The 17,838-nt window shown below is 34.5% G+C and overlaps 1 protein-coding gene across 4 annotated transcripts in view; it reads right to left on the bottom strand.

Annotated features, from left to right (window-relative positions):
* STX17 (syntaxin 17) overlaps window positions 1-17,838 on the bottom strand; it is a 53,707-nt gene that overhangs the window by 16,259 nt on the left and 19,610 nt on the right. For all 4 annotated transcript variants that reach the window (XM_019729223.2, XM_074330769.1, XM_019729224.2 and 1 more), the window contains exons 4-5: window positions 8,099-8,324; window positions 46-161 (exon numbers count right to left, since the gene is read on the bottom strand). In XM_019729223.2, coding sequence (XP_019584782.1) covers window positions 46-161; window positions 8,099-8,324 — 342 coding nt within the window. The remainder of the gene's footprint in view (window positions 1-45; window positions 162-8,098; window positions 8,325-17,838) is intronic.

Below are 17,838 nucleotides of genomic sequence, written 5' to 3'. Positions count from 1 at the left end.
TTCATCCCTCACAGTTACCAAAAGGAAAAAAAAAATTTAACATACCGCTTCTAAAGTTTCCCATGATTCTGCAGCATTTTGATCTCGAGGAATTTCAGGCAATGCGTATATCTGAGTCATACTCTGAGGATCAGCTTCAGTTTCAGTGGTGTGAAGTGCTCCTGGACAAACACAGTTCCATGTTTAGAGTTTATCTGCTTAGTTAGAAACGCAATAGCATGAATAAACTCCATAAAACATTACCATATAAAATGCTTACTAACTGAATTCAAGCCGAAAATAAATTATGCTACAAAAAAATATATATCTATGGGCACATTGTTCCCAGGTTAACAAATGTTTTTTTTAATTACTCCAGAAAGCTACCTCAAAAAAAAAAAAAAGGTTACAAATACTGTCTATCCAGTCTGAATAACCAGGGCTAGAAGTGGAAGAAGCACCAAAGGAAAACTTCAATTTGGCCAATGTTCCAGGAAGAGATAGGTTTCCAGTAAAAATACGTTCAATGCTTTTCATTGCTAAATCATTAATCATTTCTTTGCCTATTTTAGTAATAAATACCAGACTCTTAAGGTGTTAAAAGTAGAGAAGTGATGTGTTGTTAGCAGTGAAAAACAGTCATTTTTGTTAACAATAAATTTGTCATCAAACTAACACCTCTTACTACACGTATCTTTTTGTATTAGGTTGGTGCAAAAGTAATGGCAGTTTAAAAGGTTTAAAAAAAAAATTGCAAAAACCGCAATTCCTTTCGCACCCACCTAATACATATTGTCACTCTACTTCTCCTCAGACTCATCTTTCTGGCCAATGCCTCCACTGGTTCTCTATCTTTTCTGAGTTTTAAAGTCATCAACTCACTAAAGCTTTCCTCATTAAACACTGCTATGATGACAAATTAATTTGTGCTTCAGACTTCACCTTCAGGTCTTTCTTATTTCCTTGTATTGGTTTTATCGATTATTCATTCATTAAATGGATATTTATACAGTGCCTACTATATGCCAATCAGTGTGCTAAGATGCTGGGGACACAGTGGTAAATCATAGAAACATTTCCGAGGAGTCAACTGGGCCTCGTCTGAAAGACCTGGATAAGAATCCTGGTCTGGCTATTTACTGGCTCTGACTTGGGAAGGTATTTCATCTTTCTGACTTATCTTCTTCATTTGTAAAATAAGATGATATTTACTTTGCACTGCGCTTGGCTTATGTATCAAGTACATGGTTAATAAAGAGTTACCACTACTGTATTGCTACTGCTGCTATTATTAGTGGAGCTTCCTAAGTAATATGTGGTACAGACATGTTAACAGGCAAGTTCATTATAGTCTGATAAGAACTATGACGGCTAAGTACGGAATGCAATGTGAGCACAGAAGAGAGGTTATTTAACCTAGACTTGTGGATGGGAGAGTGGTTCGAGAAGGTTCCGAAGCTATAGCTTGAGGATGAACAGAAATCATATTAGTGAACTGGGGCAAAGGTGGAGGGAGAAGCTGAGAGCATTCATGTCAGGGAGAATAATATGTGCATAGGTTTGGGAACTGAAAGGAGTCTAGTATAGCTGAAGCACAGACGACGACAAGAGAAAAGCGAAGGTTGAGGTTGGAAATCTAAGGTGACATAACTCATAGCACTCTAAACCATGTTAGAGAGTTTTGTCTTTCTCATAAGATCAATTTGGAACTATTAAAAGGAGTAGGAGACTTTTGGGAAGCTGGAGGGTGCCACATCCGATTTCAGATTTAGAACGGGAACCATAGCTATAGTGTGAAGAATAGATTGAGAGTGGAATGAAACGCAAAAAAGAGTGTGAAAAATCAGTTGGGAGGCTTTTCAATGTATCTGGTCCAAAATGATGATGGTCTGTCTGCTCTAGGACAGCGGCAGCAGAAATGGAAAGAAGAGCTCTTTTGTCCCCCTTACTTCAAGCTCAAAACACCTACCACTTTAATATTTTCTGATCACCCATTATGTATTGTGTTGAGCAGCAGGAATGAAAAGGTAATACAAAGCAGCTGCTCTCAAGGAATTTATATTCTAGAAGAGTTAGATATACAGAGACAATCCTAAAACAGTAAGAGAGTTCATTAATATCTAATAAATATAGATACATATTATATTTTGTGGGAATTCCAAGCTGGGGGTGGCATCTGACCCAGCTTGGTGTGGTGTGCAGTTTATAGGACAGCATCCTGAAAAAGGTGATCTTACTAGACAAAGAAGATAGGAATATAAATTCCAGGTAAAGACACCACCATGAAAAAAGGCTCTCAAAGAAGAAACAATATAGCTTAACATAAAATCAGCAGTTTGGTCTTGCCAAATCATACAGTAAAAGACAATGTTACAAGTATAACACATTATAGATGGTTAGGAGGGGACTTTCAGGCCACTTAAAGACCTTGGAGTTTAACTGATAGACAGTGGAGAGCTACTGAAGGGTTATAAACAGGGAAATGACAGTGACACCTGATCTACTCCCAAAAGCCATTATACCTCTAAGTTCATCTTCTCTCGCAATTTGTTTTTTCATCCTTGCTTATAACTGAATGGTATTTTATAAAATTGCATTACTATTTTACTTTCAAAATTTATGAATGCTTTACCTCTCAAGAAAAAAATCTGTTTAATTTGTTTAGGAAGGGCCCAGTCAGTTGACTAAAAAGTAATTTAGTAGGCTTATCAAAATTGACTGTGTTCTTTTAATTTTTAATCTTAACTTATCTGAATATATTTTTTCATCTTAATGGAAAAGCAAAAACATCAGATATAAAGTTTTACATTACAACATTATGGCAAGTATCTGATATTGTAAAAGCTCTCTATGATTTTTACAAATGCTTCAGAGTCATTTACCCTGTGTCCTAAGTTATTGCATAGACACTTCCATTTTCACTTCAATCGAGATGAATGAATTACTCTAAGGCCTTTCTTCCACGTAATATTCCTATTTTATAAGACCTCCAACTTCTTTAATAGGATGATGAATAATGATAACTTCATTATTAACAGACCAAATGTAAAGCATAACTTCGTAAACGCAACACTGACTCTAAAGATTTTTTTATGCCACAACCTTTGTACTACTAGAGAGGATTCACATAAAGAATGCCAGGGTATATAACAAAATGAGGAGAGATTATCATATATAAATTCTTGATCTAAAAAAATGAAGGGATGGGAAAGGTCTGACATTTTAAGCAAAAGTAAAGATTTCCCTCAGTAAAAAACAAAAAATGTTTAAGTCACTTACAATCTCACTTGAAACCAAACTGCGAATGCATCTTAGTTCAAATGGAGTCTTAGAACAAAGAAATCTGTTCTCTTTCATGGAAAAACCTGCTGTAAACTTACAACTCTGAATATCACTCATCAATTTGAGGCACGACTAACAATTAAGAAACCTTTTAATTTCTACAACTTCCATAATTCATTTATTTCAGCTTGTATTAAAAATCAGATCCTCAGTGGTCATCCACTGACTTTGAACTTTTACAAATTGCTACAGACGTGAGGAGGCAAAACACTGAGACAGGTTACAGCTGCAGGAAAGAAGGCTAAAGAACTCCTATCTTGTCCACGTAAGTCAAAATTGCTATTGTTTTATATGACATAATAATCTCAGATAGTTCCATCCACATGCAAACAACTTCAAGTATAAAGTGTATATGCTCGTGTATGTCACTCACCACTGTTTTTCAAACTCCAGTTTTAAAACCTTATTATTGACTGCAAAGTCAAATAAACATTAAGATAGTTTTAGTTTAAATGAGAAATAAGTTAAACAGCATAGACATAAGGCTTTTCCCTTCTCTATATATGTCTAAACATTCATTCGTTCACTTCTGTATTCATACTCATTCTCACCCTCTCCCCACACCCCCTGCTTTCTTTCTCCATACTTCATGAAGGGTAATGATTCTGCCAAGAATTATAATACAATATACAAGAAATTTCCACTAAACTTTACTGTATTAGAAAAAGTGTCATTATGAATCTAAATTAATTCAAAAGTATTTCCTGAATTTTTTTCATGTTCTGATAGCTTAAAAAGAAAGAAATGAATTTACTGATCATCTACAGAAGCCTATCTATCAGAATAAAATGACTTCTAAGTCATGGCTTAACTTAGCTGCAAAGCAGGATTTCTAAGAGAATTAAAACCCATAGAAAACACATCTTCTGAATAACATACAAAAACCATCTACACTTTTTACAAAAACGGTTCAGTACCTGTATATACCTGTGATAAAATCTAATATTTCATTAAATTCAGTATGTTGGTCTGAAGTTCCCAGCAGTTTTAAGATTGGATTCTTTTCTTTTGTGAATATTTGTTTAAAATGTAATAAGATTCTGTTCCTGTTGTGCTAGTGAAGTTGTGTGCTGGATGGAAAGTAAGGAAGACAAAGATGGACAAGAGCAGTGATTCACTCTGTATGACTTGATACACCTTTCCAAGTACAAATCCGATCTGTAGGCTCATCACTTCTCTGGGTGGGAAGCAATATGCTAAAATTGAAAGTAGACACACAAGTGAGACAGAGGGGGTTTTTCAGATCAAGCAAGATTGGCAGAGAAGATGTGCTTTAGGAACTCTCAGAATCTGGACAAAAGAAACAGCAAAATCATCACGGCTTTCCCCTAAACTTAATAAGCTTCTTTGATTCTCCAGAGAACATAAAACGTCCTAGCCTACTTGTTATTTCTATCTGTAAATGAAAAACTATTTTCGTATTTTGATCTCACTCATGGAAATGTGGCAACATTGCTCATGAATCTCGGCTGATGTTTCCAACCAATTTATTTAGAATCAGATTGAATTTTAAAGGAAAAAGTATTTTAAGGCACTTCTATGCAAATCAAACACATTTTTTTTTTTGTATAGGCTGTCACTACTATAATGAGTATCTGAGGCAAAAATAGGAGAAACCAGAAAACACTGGATAAAAACATATAGAATGACAGAAAAGAGACTATAGCTAAAAGACGACCACATATGGAGCAAATCCAATTTATACCCCACTACTAAAGTCTTATGTAAATTAGTTGCTTTCTTTTCATATTCTCCTTCCTTCCTCTCAATTATTTGTTACTAATACTTCTGGATTTAAGGCAACCTAGTAGAAAATCTCATATCTGGTGAAATACTCAGGCATTTGGTGAGACAGTTAATTTAAACTGCTTAATGTTGGCAATGGATTCAAAGTCAAAGCATAATCTGACCAGCAGACCATTAAGAATTTGACATTCTAATATTATTTTAAGTATAACTTAGGTATTTGATTTTATAAATGGAATGACTGTCTTAATCAAATCGGTATTTGCAGAGATCATTTTTGTAGTTTCTCCCAGTGACAAGTAATTAGATCTTAGGCCAATTTGGTGTTCCATGAATTAAGAAGTCTGAGAATCAAGAAGTCTGGAAAATGAATTTCACCTGTTATATCTTCTCCTTCATCCTTTGGCACTGCCCCAATCTTTTTCATTTCCTCTGTACACATACATGCTTCTTCAAATTTTACCAACATTTTTTTTTATACCAGTTTCCTATGGAGAAAGTTAATTGCCAACAAACTGGTAAACTGCCTTCTAATAATCACCCGATGCCTCAGATAATATATAAACCCAAATTTGTTGAACCCAAACAGTCCTACCGGTAGAAACACAAAACATGCAATAATAAAATGCAAATTAAAGCAAGTATTAGAATAGTATCATATTGTCAGAAAACTCTCGGACAGAACTCAAAATTTTTGTTTGCTGCTGATGGGCAATTCAAAGTTAAATAGTGAAACAGATTGATGCCAGCAACTCTCTCCAGAAAATCCAGCGAATCTTCACTGTTATTACTGCTATCACGACTGTCAAAATGTCTGGGTGAATAAGATGGCCCCTTAATCACAAGTAACTATAAAGCCCAGTTTCTCTATACATGCACATAAAGTATCAGTTCATACGAAATGATAAGAATAGCATTCAGCCCCATCAATATGGTGGTGATAACTACATATGAACAGAATAATGTAAACAGTAACTATGAACTATCAAAAAGCATTCTTCCCAAATATTCTTCAAATAAGGGTTGAGTGCTAACATTTCTTTCTCCCTCAAACAACATTTTATCCACAGAGTGAAGCAGTTATATCTGAAATTACAAAATTGCCTCTAAAAAGATATTTACTCATTCATGTTTATAAAACATTTTTTAATGGTCCACTGTGTGCCAAGCTCTATGTGCTATGTACTTAGTATATGCTAGGTACTAAGGATACAATAAAAGCAAGATTACCCACAAGATCAGGATGATAGCCTAATGTTTATTCTTTTTTTTTTTCCTATGTCCCTATAAATTACTGGATCATTAGCACTGAAAATACAACATTAAAAATAATCTGGTTTTGGAAACAAGGAGTGGTACAAGAGTCTCTAGGTAAATGAAAAGAGGAAAACAGCACAGGTATAGTATCTCTCAGATTCTATGCTAATCTGTAATTTATTTATACGCCACCCTTTCCATAAAGACTTAAGGCAGCTTAGAACATATATAAAATGTAAAAACGCTATCACCTCACACCTTTAGAATGGCTATCATCAACAAAACAAGTAACAAGTGTGGGAGAGGCTGTGGAGAAAAAGGAACCCTCATACACTGTTGGTAGGAACGCAGATTAGTGAAGCCACTATGGAAAATAGTGTGGAGGCTCCTCATAAAATTAAGAATAGAATTCCCATATGACCTAGCAATCCCTCTTCTGGGTACCTACCCAAAAAATCTGAAAACATTTATCCATAAAGATATATGTACCCTGATGTTCAATGCAGCATTATTCACGGTGGACAAGACATGGAAACAACCAAAGTGTCCTTCAATAGATGAATGGATAAAGAAGATGTGGTATATATACACAATGGAATACTATTCTGCCATAAGGAAAGATGAAATAGGACCATTTGCAACAACATAGATGGATCCTGAGATTATCATGCTAAGCGAAATAAGTCAGACAGAAAAAGTCAGGAACCAGAGGCCCTCACTCATATGTGAAATACGAAACTGAAAACAAAAAAGGAACAAGACAAACAAAGAAACAAAAACTCGTTAGACACAGACAACAGTTTGGTGGTTACGAGTAGGTAAGGGGAGACAGGGTGGTAGAAAAGGGAAAAGGGGGTCAAATATATGGTGATGTATGATAGAAATGTACACTTGAAACCTATCTAATTTTACTAAATGATGTCACCCCAATAAATTTAATAAATTGAAAAATAAAATGTAACAAGATGGCATACATTAAAAATAAAAAAGAAACTCTAAAACAAAAAAGGAAAAACAAAGGCAGCAATTATAAAATAAAGCCAGGATAGTTTAAAAATTTGGCTTTTGGTAGTTAAAATCTTTGGATTTAAGCTTTCTAGTAAACAACTCAAATTGAGAAACCTTATCAGTGTTGCCATTCTATACCCATAAGTTTAAAAAAGAAAAAAAGACTGATTGCTTTGAAGTACTACTACTACTATGCATCAAACTAAGAATTTCTTTTCAGGGTTCCTTATAAAGAAATTACAATAATATGCTCAACAATTATAAATTTCATCCTTGGTAGAGATATAATGAAAAGTTTCACTGAGCTGTTTCTTAAAGTATCACTTCATAAAAGTCGATGGCATGACCTCCAATGTTGTTTTTTTGTTTATGCTGTCAGTTAAATTCAGAAAATGGGGCTGGAAGATAGATCTATCCTCCTCTGTGAAAATCAGAATGCCTAAGAAAGACACATGACTGACGAGGCCACCTTTGTCCAATACCTAGAGATGAGGGACGAGTACTCTGCAGGCAAGGAAGACATTCTCCTTAGGAAATACTTTAAAATTTATTTTCAATATATAGACAAATAGATACTTGAAGTCCTGAAGTTCTACTTTATCCAGCCAGCATAGCCCCAAATTTTTCACCCTGCCAAACTTCTAGGCTATGCATTTCCAGGCACACTCACAGTCCAAGAACTTATACATTATCTGCAATATCTATACAAGGAGGTGAACTTTAATTAACGGCATTACTATGATCAAGAATTAGAACAGTACATTACCACCAACAGTCACAGATCTGGTCAGAGAAGGCTGTAATAACGTTTCTTCATCATTAAATTGTTTCTGAAGTTCTTCTACAGATTCCAGATGGAGTTGGAGAAATTCGGCTGTTGCTACTGATGCTTCTTCTTTAACAGGATCTATCATTCTCTTCAGAAGTCCAAGGTCATCTTTTCGGACTTTCAAACAAAGCTTCTCCATTTCTCGGATGTTGGAGCGGAGTTGCTATAAAAAGAAGAAAAAAAACATTATTAAAGCCACCATATGTTTTAGTATAAAATACCTTTATTTTCAGAAGTAATTTGTGATAATGGCTGTGAATGGAAATGATTACAAGCATTCTGTACAACAGAAGGTATGCATAATACTTTTCTATGTTTCATGTCTCTGGCTAAATCCAGCTTCTTTAGAACTCACATCCTCATACTTGGAATTTATTTAGCATTTTTCATTCATTAAATGATTAGTACAAAGGTAATAATCTCTTCAAAGGTAATAATGTTCTTCATAATATATCACACACAAAAGAAACATATCAAGAAAAATTTGATGATTTCCATACTTCACCAGTCTCACCTCTCTTAACCCAGATTTCTCATTGCTCAAGCAAACACTGACAAAAAAGATTACATTATGCACACTAATATATAATTTGTCATTCTACACCCCAACTTGACAATACCGTCATGGCTGTCCCTCCTGATCAGTGGCTGTCCCATATTCCACAATATGGATGTAATATAACTTATTCAAACAGTTCTCCGGTGATCAAAAGTCAGTCATGTTGTTTCTAGTTTTCAGTTTAAAACAAATGTTCTTGACTATAAATCCTAATATGCTAAAGCAGTATATATTCGTAGCATAGTATATACTATTATACTATATTTTGTAGGGATGACTTTCAAAAATGACAGCACTCAAAGGATAATATGATACTGTGCATTTTTATTTCAACAGTTATTATCAGTTGTCTCCCCAAAAGGTTGTAACACTACCACCAAAGCAGGAGTGTCCATTTTCTCACTGCCAGTATCCTACCAGTATTACATGTTATATAGCTCAGTGTTTTTACCTTGCATTTCTCTCTGAATGAAGCTGTTGGATTTTTTCCAAATGATTTTTCCCTCTTTTTAAAATCATCTATTGGCATAAACAAAACTTTTCCTCTAATGTGTTGATATAATGAATTATGAGCAGGTTTCATGGTATACAGCCATATTTGTATTTCTTTGATAAATCCTTCCTGGTCAATATACATAATTTTTTAATACACTGTTGCATTCAATTTGCTAATATTGTATTCAGAATTTTAGAAAATGTATGTATATGCATACCTGTGCACACATGTGCATATGTCAACAGTACAAGTGTCTATACTATCATTCCTAGGTTTAAACACACTTTAACAGGTTTAAGGTGTGCTAGCTTCATAAGATGAACTGGGAAGCTTTCCATCTTTTTCAATGCTCTATACTTTGAAAAACATAAAAAGAATTCTTTTACAATTAAATAGAATTAACTTGCAAGAATAATCTCAGTATGATGATGTAAAATATTATAGATCTTGACTCACATAATATTTTAAATTCTTTTCCTCTAATGTACTTTCATAAATACTAATGCAAATCCTGTGTAGTAGACAGGACAACAAATATTAATTTAATTTCTCAAGTGCCTACTCTGAGTAAGGTGTTACGTTCCATATTATTACATGCCACATTATTACATACAGAGAAATCAAAACAAACAAACAAAAAAACAGTTCAGAATTTACTTAATTATTTAGCAGCAAAGCTGGGGTTAAAATCCAAGTATTCTTACAAGTCCAGCAATTTTTCCATTAAACTATAAATATAATCCCTATCTGTATGGTAGCTTAATACATTCTAAGGTATCCATTTTATTCTAGTAAAATTAAAGCTAACTCAGGAAAAAGTAGTTTAGCTACAACCTAAAGCATCTTGTAAGACTTTCTGAGCGAATCAAAAGCTTGTGCCTCTACCCTACGATGATTCCACTCTTCCTTTAACATTACGTCCAATCATACCATTCCAATGTGAGCTGGAAAATCTAAGGACAACTGGACTGTAGATTAAAAATATGTGGTACACAAGTATTACTATGTAAAAATCATAGAACCATGTGAGCATCTAATCCATCCTCATGATTTTACAATAAGGAAATGAGTCCAGATGAATGCCGTGGCAAAAGGAGGACTACAGCTCATTTCACAAATCCTGAAACAATACTGTTTTCAACACACCACCATCCCTTGGCTCTGAGATTCCTTTCTGGACTACAGTTGTAAAGTTTGGTTATATAGTTGCCATAGTCCATATTCCATAGTCCATAGAGATATTTTAGGCAACATTACCTTGGAAAACCATTAAAAGTCTCTGCAGCCAATGAGCATTGCCTGTCACACATTCTTCCCTTGTTATAAAATTTATACATATGTTTATGTCCCCAGAACAATTGCGGTGTCCAGCTAAGAACTCTATTGCTATTGATGAAGGGGAAATAATGTTAGTGTAGAGAAAGAAAATACCCACTGAACTATAAAATCTGATACCAGATTAACAAAAACACAAATAATGGCTAAATTTTTACCAACACTACTGTCAGCGGTTCATTGTATATCTCTGATATATATATAGTTTGATTCAATTAAACCTGGTCATTGAATGAACGCTTTCTCATTATTATCCACAAAGCAGTGGTCCAACAACAGGGATCTCCAACTATCAAGAAACCAACTAGAATTCTTCCCTAGGAAAGTATAATGTAAATCCTCAGTATAGGAAACATTTCCTCTTACATGGAGAAAATAATGAAAGGAATGATTTTTTCAGAATTAATTCTCACATACAGGCATAAAACAGTAAAGTGGGAATGAAACCCATGAGAGAAAGCAATAGTGCTATCTTGAAGTTCATAATATTTAACACAACGATACACTGGAAATAGTGATACTTTCGGAAGTGAATCAGTTTAGAGAAAAGAGTTGTATGATGCCATATCAGAAATTATATTGCAGTAGGAAGATCTTTTTAAAAAAGAGAGATAGTTTCTAAAAAGTAAAATTCTGACACTATGACAAAAAGTTAATCTGAAAAGAGAGTGGTACCTTAAGAATCCAATATAGTTGTGTAAGGTGTGCTGTAAGTTCAGAATTTTATGAGACTTGTTAAAAAAAAAAAGGAATGGAAAGAAAGGCATGTGAACAAGGATAAACACAAAAGAGTGGTGTGAAATGAGGAGACTCATGTAAGTAAAGTAAGAGCCCATAATGAGCGGAGGCTGGTGAAAAATGTTAAGAACAATAAAAAGGATTTAAAAAATACATGTAGAGTAAGAAGAACAGGAAAGAAGGTTTGGGCCTACTGCTTAGGGCAGATGGTATAACGTTAACAGATGATGCAGAGAAGGCAGAACTACTTAACTCCTATTTTGCTTTTGATTCTCTATTAAGGAGAAATATTCAAAATTGGAAGGAGCATAAGAACCACAATCAAAGGACACTTGAGACATCTTACTGTAAGGATCTAGACAGGCTTCATGAAGGAGGTGAGAGCTGAGCTGTCCCTGAAGAATAGTATTGGGAAAACAGAACATACCAAATAGAAAGAATAGATTGGGAAAAGACAGAAGTGGAATAGAGGATAGAAGCTTTGTAAACACTGTATTTCATCAATTTTAGGACAGTATCTTTTTGAACATCTCTGAAATTGGAATGTGTCTTTAAATAGATGTTAAAAAAAAACCCTTGCATCATCCTTAATTGGCACCACGTTTTCTTTCTTAGAGGTACTTCAAATAATGGTGGGTCCTGAAATTGTTGGTGCCTTAGATTTCATTTCCTCCCCGAGGTTCTATAGTACCTACACCAGTCAGAGTAGAGGTCAAAGATCCTAAGTCCTGATTAATCAGCTCATAAATATTTCAAGGCAGAATTTAAGTTTAAATTTCTCTGAAGCTTATAATAACCTAAAACAATTTACCTTCTAACATCATTCATTGTGGCATCTACTTTTCTGTCTTCTCTTCCATTCTCTACCTGGCCTTGCTTCTCTCTAATCTTTGCTTTTCTCTTAACTTCTGTCTACTGTCCTTACTTCTCCCTCTCTTTTCCTCATTCCCTCTCTTTCTTACTGCTTCTCACTTAAAACAAAATTGTTTTTTAATTAAAAAGTAGATAGCTCAAGTGTTCTTTGCTACATTTTTATATGTTTGAATGATGTGTGTGTGTAATTTTTCAAAAAGGTACTTCAGCGCTAAGGTCATGGTAGTTCCTTATTCCTCTGTCAAGCTTGTTGAGTTCAGAATCATTTACCAGAGCTACAAAGAAGGTAAGTAAAAATCTAACATATTAGGCTCCACTTGTAACATTCTACACAAATTTGTACATATGTGTATCTGCATTTTTCTGAAAAGTAAACTCAAGTATGCTGATTATTATTAATCAGCCACCTAACTGGTATTCTTGCTTCCATCCTTGCCCCCTTAGAATCCATCCTTTCCATAATAGTCAAGGTCATCTTTAGAAGTCCTGTCAGGTCATCTGCTCAGAACGTTCCAAAAGCTTTCTAACCAACTTCAAATTCCCACATGCTGCAAAGGCCTTTCATCATCAGACCCCGCTGATCTCCCTGACCTCATCCTCTATACTCTCCTTGCTCATAGCAGCCACACTTACTACCCCTTGAATATGTCAGGCATCCTCTCACCTCAGTCTTCACACTTGATTTTCCCTCTGCCTACAGAAGTCTGTTCCCCAGGCTTATGCCTTTACTTCCTTCAGGTCTCTGCGCAAATGTCAACAGAAACCTTCCACAACCACTCTCTATATAAAAGAACACTTATCACCTTCTGTGAGTCTTCGTTCCCTTTAACTTGCCCAACTTTTACTTCGTGGCACTTTTTATAACCATCTAAATATTACATATTTTTTTATAAAAAAATTATCTGCCTCTGCTTTCTCCACTCACCACTCCAGAATATAAGTTCAATGAGAACAAAAGTTTTCTTGTGTTTTGCTCAGAGCTATATCCCCATTATCTAGAATAGTATCTAGAACATAGTATATATGTTCAAATGTTTCTGCCCTTCTAATAATCACGTTAGAGAAGCAGATATTAAGCCTCATTCTGAAAACTTTCAGAACTATCCACAAGTTAGATAAATGGATCTATAATCAATGAAGTAAGTTTTAAAGGAAGAAAGTATGCCAACTCAGTAATTAATAAGCTTTGCAGTATGCAAGTAGTAAACTGCAAACTATGGTGAAACTTTCAGCAAAAATAAAGGTGACCACTCTCTGTCTCTTCAGTTTTTAAACTAAATTTAATAACTAGTTATGGCTTTTTCCCCCTTTCAGAAATATCCTGAAATTCCTGTCAAAAGATTAAAAGATATGTTTAAGTACATACTTGTCTATACTGATAATTGTAAAAAGTAATTATTCTGAGTTAATTGAAATTCTGAAAATGGCTAATTATGTGTTTAATGATTAAAAGAAGAGTGGCTATGCATATATTTGCCTTTGTTAAATACTGATTTAAGGATTCCTAATGTGTTTTGACAACATGTAATTTTGAGAGCAAACTGTGTACAGCAGAAAACATTTGGTTATCTGAATTCATCTGATTTCTTTACAAACATAGAGCACAAGTCCACTGGTAAACATTTAAACAACTTAGAGTAAATACATCTAGACGTCATATAATTTATTAAAGGCTCCAGAGTTACAGCTATTTAATTAAAAGAAATCTAGACTATTCTTTACTTGTATTACGTAACTGCTACATTAAAGTACTGATAGCCATGTAATGACTTCACACATGTATTTCAACATCAAAAGGTTACTAAAAAGAATATATATAGCTTTAAAAATATTAACTGAACCACCAAAAGGAATAAAAATCATAGGAGAAAAAGGTCTCCATTCATTTACTCAACAAATATCTAATGAGAACCTATTACATAGGTATTAAGTGCAATATTCCATTTTCTATCCACTTGAGTTACTACTAAAAATAATTCGAGATTGGATTTCTGCACTACCACTTATTAAGGCCTTGTGCTGTAGACATACACTAAGTTTCTCTGTTCTTCAGCCTCCTTTTGCCTCAAAAATGAGGATAATACCGTCTTTATCCAGCATTCAGATAGCTGGCACTATATCACTTCTGGTCTCTACAGTATATTGGACAACCATACACTGATGTACATTACCTCTTTTACTAAAGCTTTAAGCCATTATTTAAATATTTTATTTAACTTTTTGTGAATTCCTATTCAGGTTAGTTCCTACAAAGGAGAAATTTTGATATGTTTTTCAGAATCCTCTATTATCACATAGCGTTATTACTATGTGTTAAATATTTGGAGAGGGAGGTAGGGAAGACTGAGCTTTTAAAAAATATACATGTTATACTTTTATATGACAACCTAACCAAAATGGGGGAAACTGATGCAATTACATGTGTTTTAAATTAAACTAACAAAAAGCCAACAAATGTTTTTAGTTTGATTGAGCAGTTAAAAGTGGGAGTATCCAAAGAAGCTTCTTGGGGGGGCCGGTTTGCTCAGTGGTTAGAGCGTGGTGCTCTTAACAACAAGGTTGCTGGTTCGATCCCCACATGGGCCACTGTGAGCTACGCCCTCCACAACTAGTTTGAAACAACTGGAGCTGATGAGTCCTGGAAAAACACACTAAAATAAATAAAAGTTTAAAAAAAAAAAAAGCTTCGTACCAACTCTCATTTGCTGAATATCTACTGTGAGCTAGGGTTGTGCAGGGACTTTGCACACATGAGTGACAGTCCTTACAACCATCCTGGATAGAACAGAATGAGATCTTACTTTCAGAAAAAACATATGTATAATTAGTATTAAGGATTCTCTTGCAAAGGGAGCTAGAGTCATTTATAAGGTCTTTTTTAAAAAAGATAAATTTGAACAAGCTTATTTATAACTAACTGTTTCTTCTAATAACTAGTGAGCCTAACTGAAAAAAACAAACCACAAGAAATCAGTGTAAGAAAGAAATCAGGAAAAATGGGTACTATTACAAGAGAGGAAAACTACTACTCAAAAAACCCCAAAACAAAAAAAACCTACAAATAAAAAGTCCAAAGGGTTTAGACCAATTATTAGAAATAAAAAGAGTTTAAATATACTTGGCCACAAGATGTAGACATGAAAATTAACTATATTTCTATATATACCACCAAAAGTTAGAAAGCGTAATTTAAAAGACATTTAACATCTTCCCAAACAAACACACACGCAACCACCCACCCTAAAATTGTAAAATACTTAAGAACAGATTAATGAAATAGGCTGAAATAGATAAACAAAGTAAATGTAAGCCCTGTATTCCAGTCATCTGTTGCTGCATAACAAATTCCTTCAAAACTTCAGGGCCTAAAACTACCATTTGATTTTGCTAATGATTTTATGGATCAGAAATTGAGGAAGTCCTCGGTTGAACAGTTCTCACTAATGCAGTTGAGTCAGACGTCGGCTCAAGCTACAGTCATCTGAAGTCAACTGCACTGGACGTCCAAGACGGCTCTCACGTGGCTGGCACTCAAGACTGGAAGTTCCTAAGAGCTCAGCTGTGGCTATCTCCCATACGGGGGTCTCTGGATACTTGGACATTTTACATGATGGCCAAATTCCCCCAGAGCAAGCATCCTGAAAGAACATGTGGAAGCTATCTGACCTTTTCTGGACCTGGCCTCAGAAGTCAAGTAGCATTACTTCTGCCTCACCCCAGATTCAAGGGAAGGGGAATCAGATTCCCCCTGTTGAGGGAGGAGTAGGAAGGTCATACTACAGAAGATCATGTAGGATGGAAGATGTTTTGCGACTATCTTTAAAAAGTACAATCTACCACAATCTACATTCAGGAAACCATAGACACAAATATTAAAGGAGACATAAACAAGTATAAGAATATTTCATATTTATAGGTAGGAAAACTAGGTATTGTAAATATGTCAGTTTTCTCTAAATAGATGAATAAATCCAATGCGATTTCCAAATTCCTGATAAGACTGTGTATGGACTTTGAAAAGCAGATTCCAAATTTTATAATGGAAGACTAAAGAGCCAAATATAGGCAAAACACTGGTGCAAAGGAAGAGTAAAGTGGAAGTATTTTCCTATCAGATATCAAGCCTTATCATAAGACTGTCTTAATTAAGACAGTGTAGAACTTGGTGGAGAAATAGACAAATTGACCAGTGGAATGGAATAGAAATACCAGAAACAGACCATGCATATATGAAATGAACACTGCAGAAATCAGCTAATAGTGAGAGACAACTGGTTTTTCAAATGGAATAAAATGAAATTTTATTTCTATCTACCTCATACCATCAATTCTAGATGGATGAAAGACTGAAATGTTAAAAGCAAAACATTTAAAACATCCAATAGAAAATACAGGAAAATAACTTCTTGATCGTAGGACAGAAAGCATTCCTTGAACAATACACCAAAAACATGAACCAGAAGAGAAAAGATTGATAAATTAAGTTGCATTTAAATTAAGAACTCCTTTTTAATAAACACACTATAATGAAAGTGAAAAGATAGTCCTTACTAGATTAATCTAATAATGATAAATCTAGAAAATCTGTAATTGCTCATTAAGTTGTCCAAAAATAATCTTTACACAAACTAGCAAAGAACAAACTATACACAAAATTCAGGGCAGAAATGAATAAAACAAAGCAAATACCTACATCTAACCACAGTTTCAATTGCACTATTTTAATGGTACACATAAATCTTTTGTGCCAGATGGAGGTCAATAATGTAAATAGATATATTTTTTGAAATCAGTAAACAAACACTTTAACCATACCATTATCTCAAGAAAATCATAAGTGATTCTTAATGACATATTAAACAGTGAAGATGGTAAGAAACACAAGTCATAATAATCTCATTGACATTAATGTGCTTAGTACCATTCAATAATCACTGAATCTTGCTGAGCACCAGGTACTGTGGGATACACAAATAGTGGAGACATACTCCCTGACCCTTAGGCCTGTAATCTAATTAGCAAGCAGTAAAATACATATATGTATATATATATATATATATACACACACACACACACACACACACACACACACACACACACACACACATATATAGAGAGAGAGAGAAGTCAAATTTCTATCTAGATCTCAAATCAATCTGTTTTTCTCCATCTTCACTATTTCTGTAACCCCCTCCTAATCTCTTGCATTCATCTCATTCTGTCCCCATCTACTCAGTATACTGCAGCTGTAGTAACCTTTTTAAAATGCAAGAGGACCAGAGATGCATTTTTCGGAGAAAAAGACTATAGATTTAGAAGCATCAGGCACGAGGCTAAAAGAAGGGATTTATGTAAAAGCCTGTACTGAACAATGAGAGCCTAGCAGCCTTCACCTAACCTGCTTCTATAACTGAAAAATAAGTGCCTACTTGCCTGAGGAGGAGAATGAGGATTCTTCTTTAGAAAACTAAACTATAATAGTAGAACAACCTCCAGATTCTGATATTTGGAGGTTCCTCTACGGAAAATGCCAGCCTGCCAAAGCACCTTTAAGCAAAGTCCACCAGGAGACAAGCCATCAGCTTTTTAGTGTCTCGAAGAGCAGGAGAAGTTATTGTCTTTGGAATATATCCAAAGACAAAATGCTATTAAAAGAAAATACAATCAAAAAAACAA

Source organism: Rhinolophus sinicus, linkage group LG04, assembly GCF_036562045.2.
Source record: "Rhinolophus sinicus isolate RSC01 linkage group LG04, ASM3656204v1, whole genome shotgun sequence".
Classification (NCBI taxonomy): Eukaryota; Metazoa; Chordata; class Mammalia; order Chiroptera; family Rhinolophidae; genus Rhinolophus; species Rhinolophus sinicus.
This window is presented reverse-complemented; position numbering and strand designations above follow the sequence as displayed.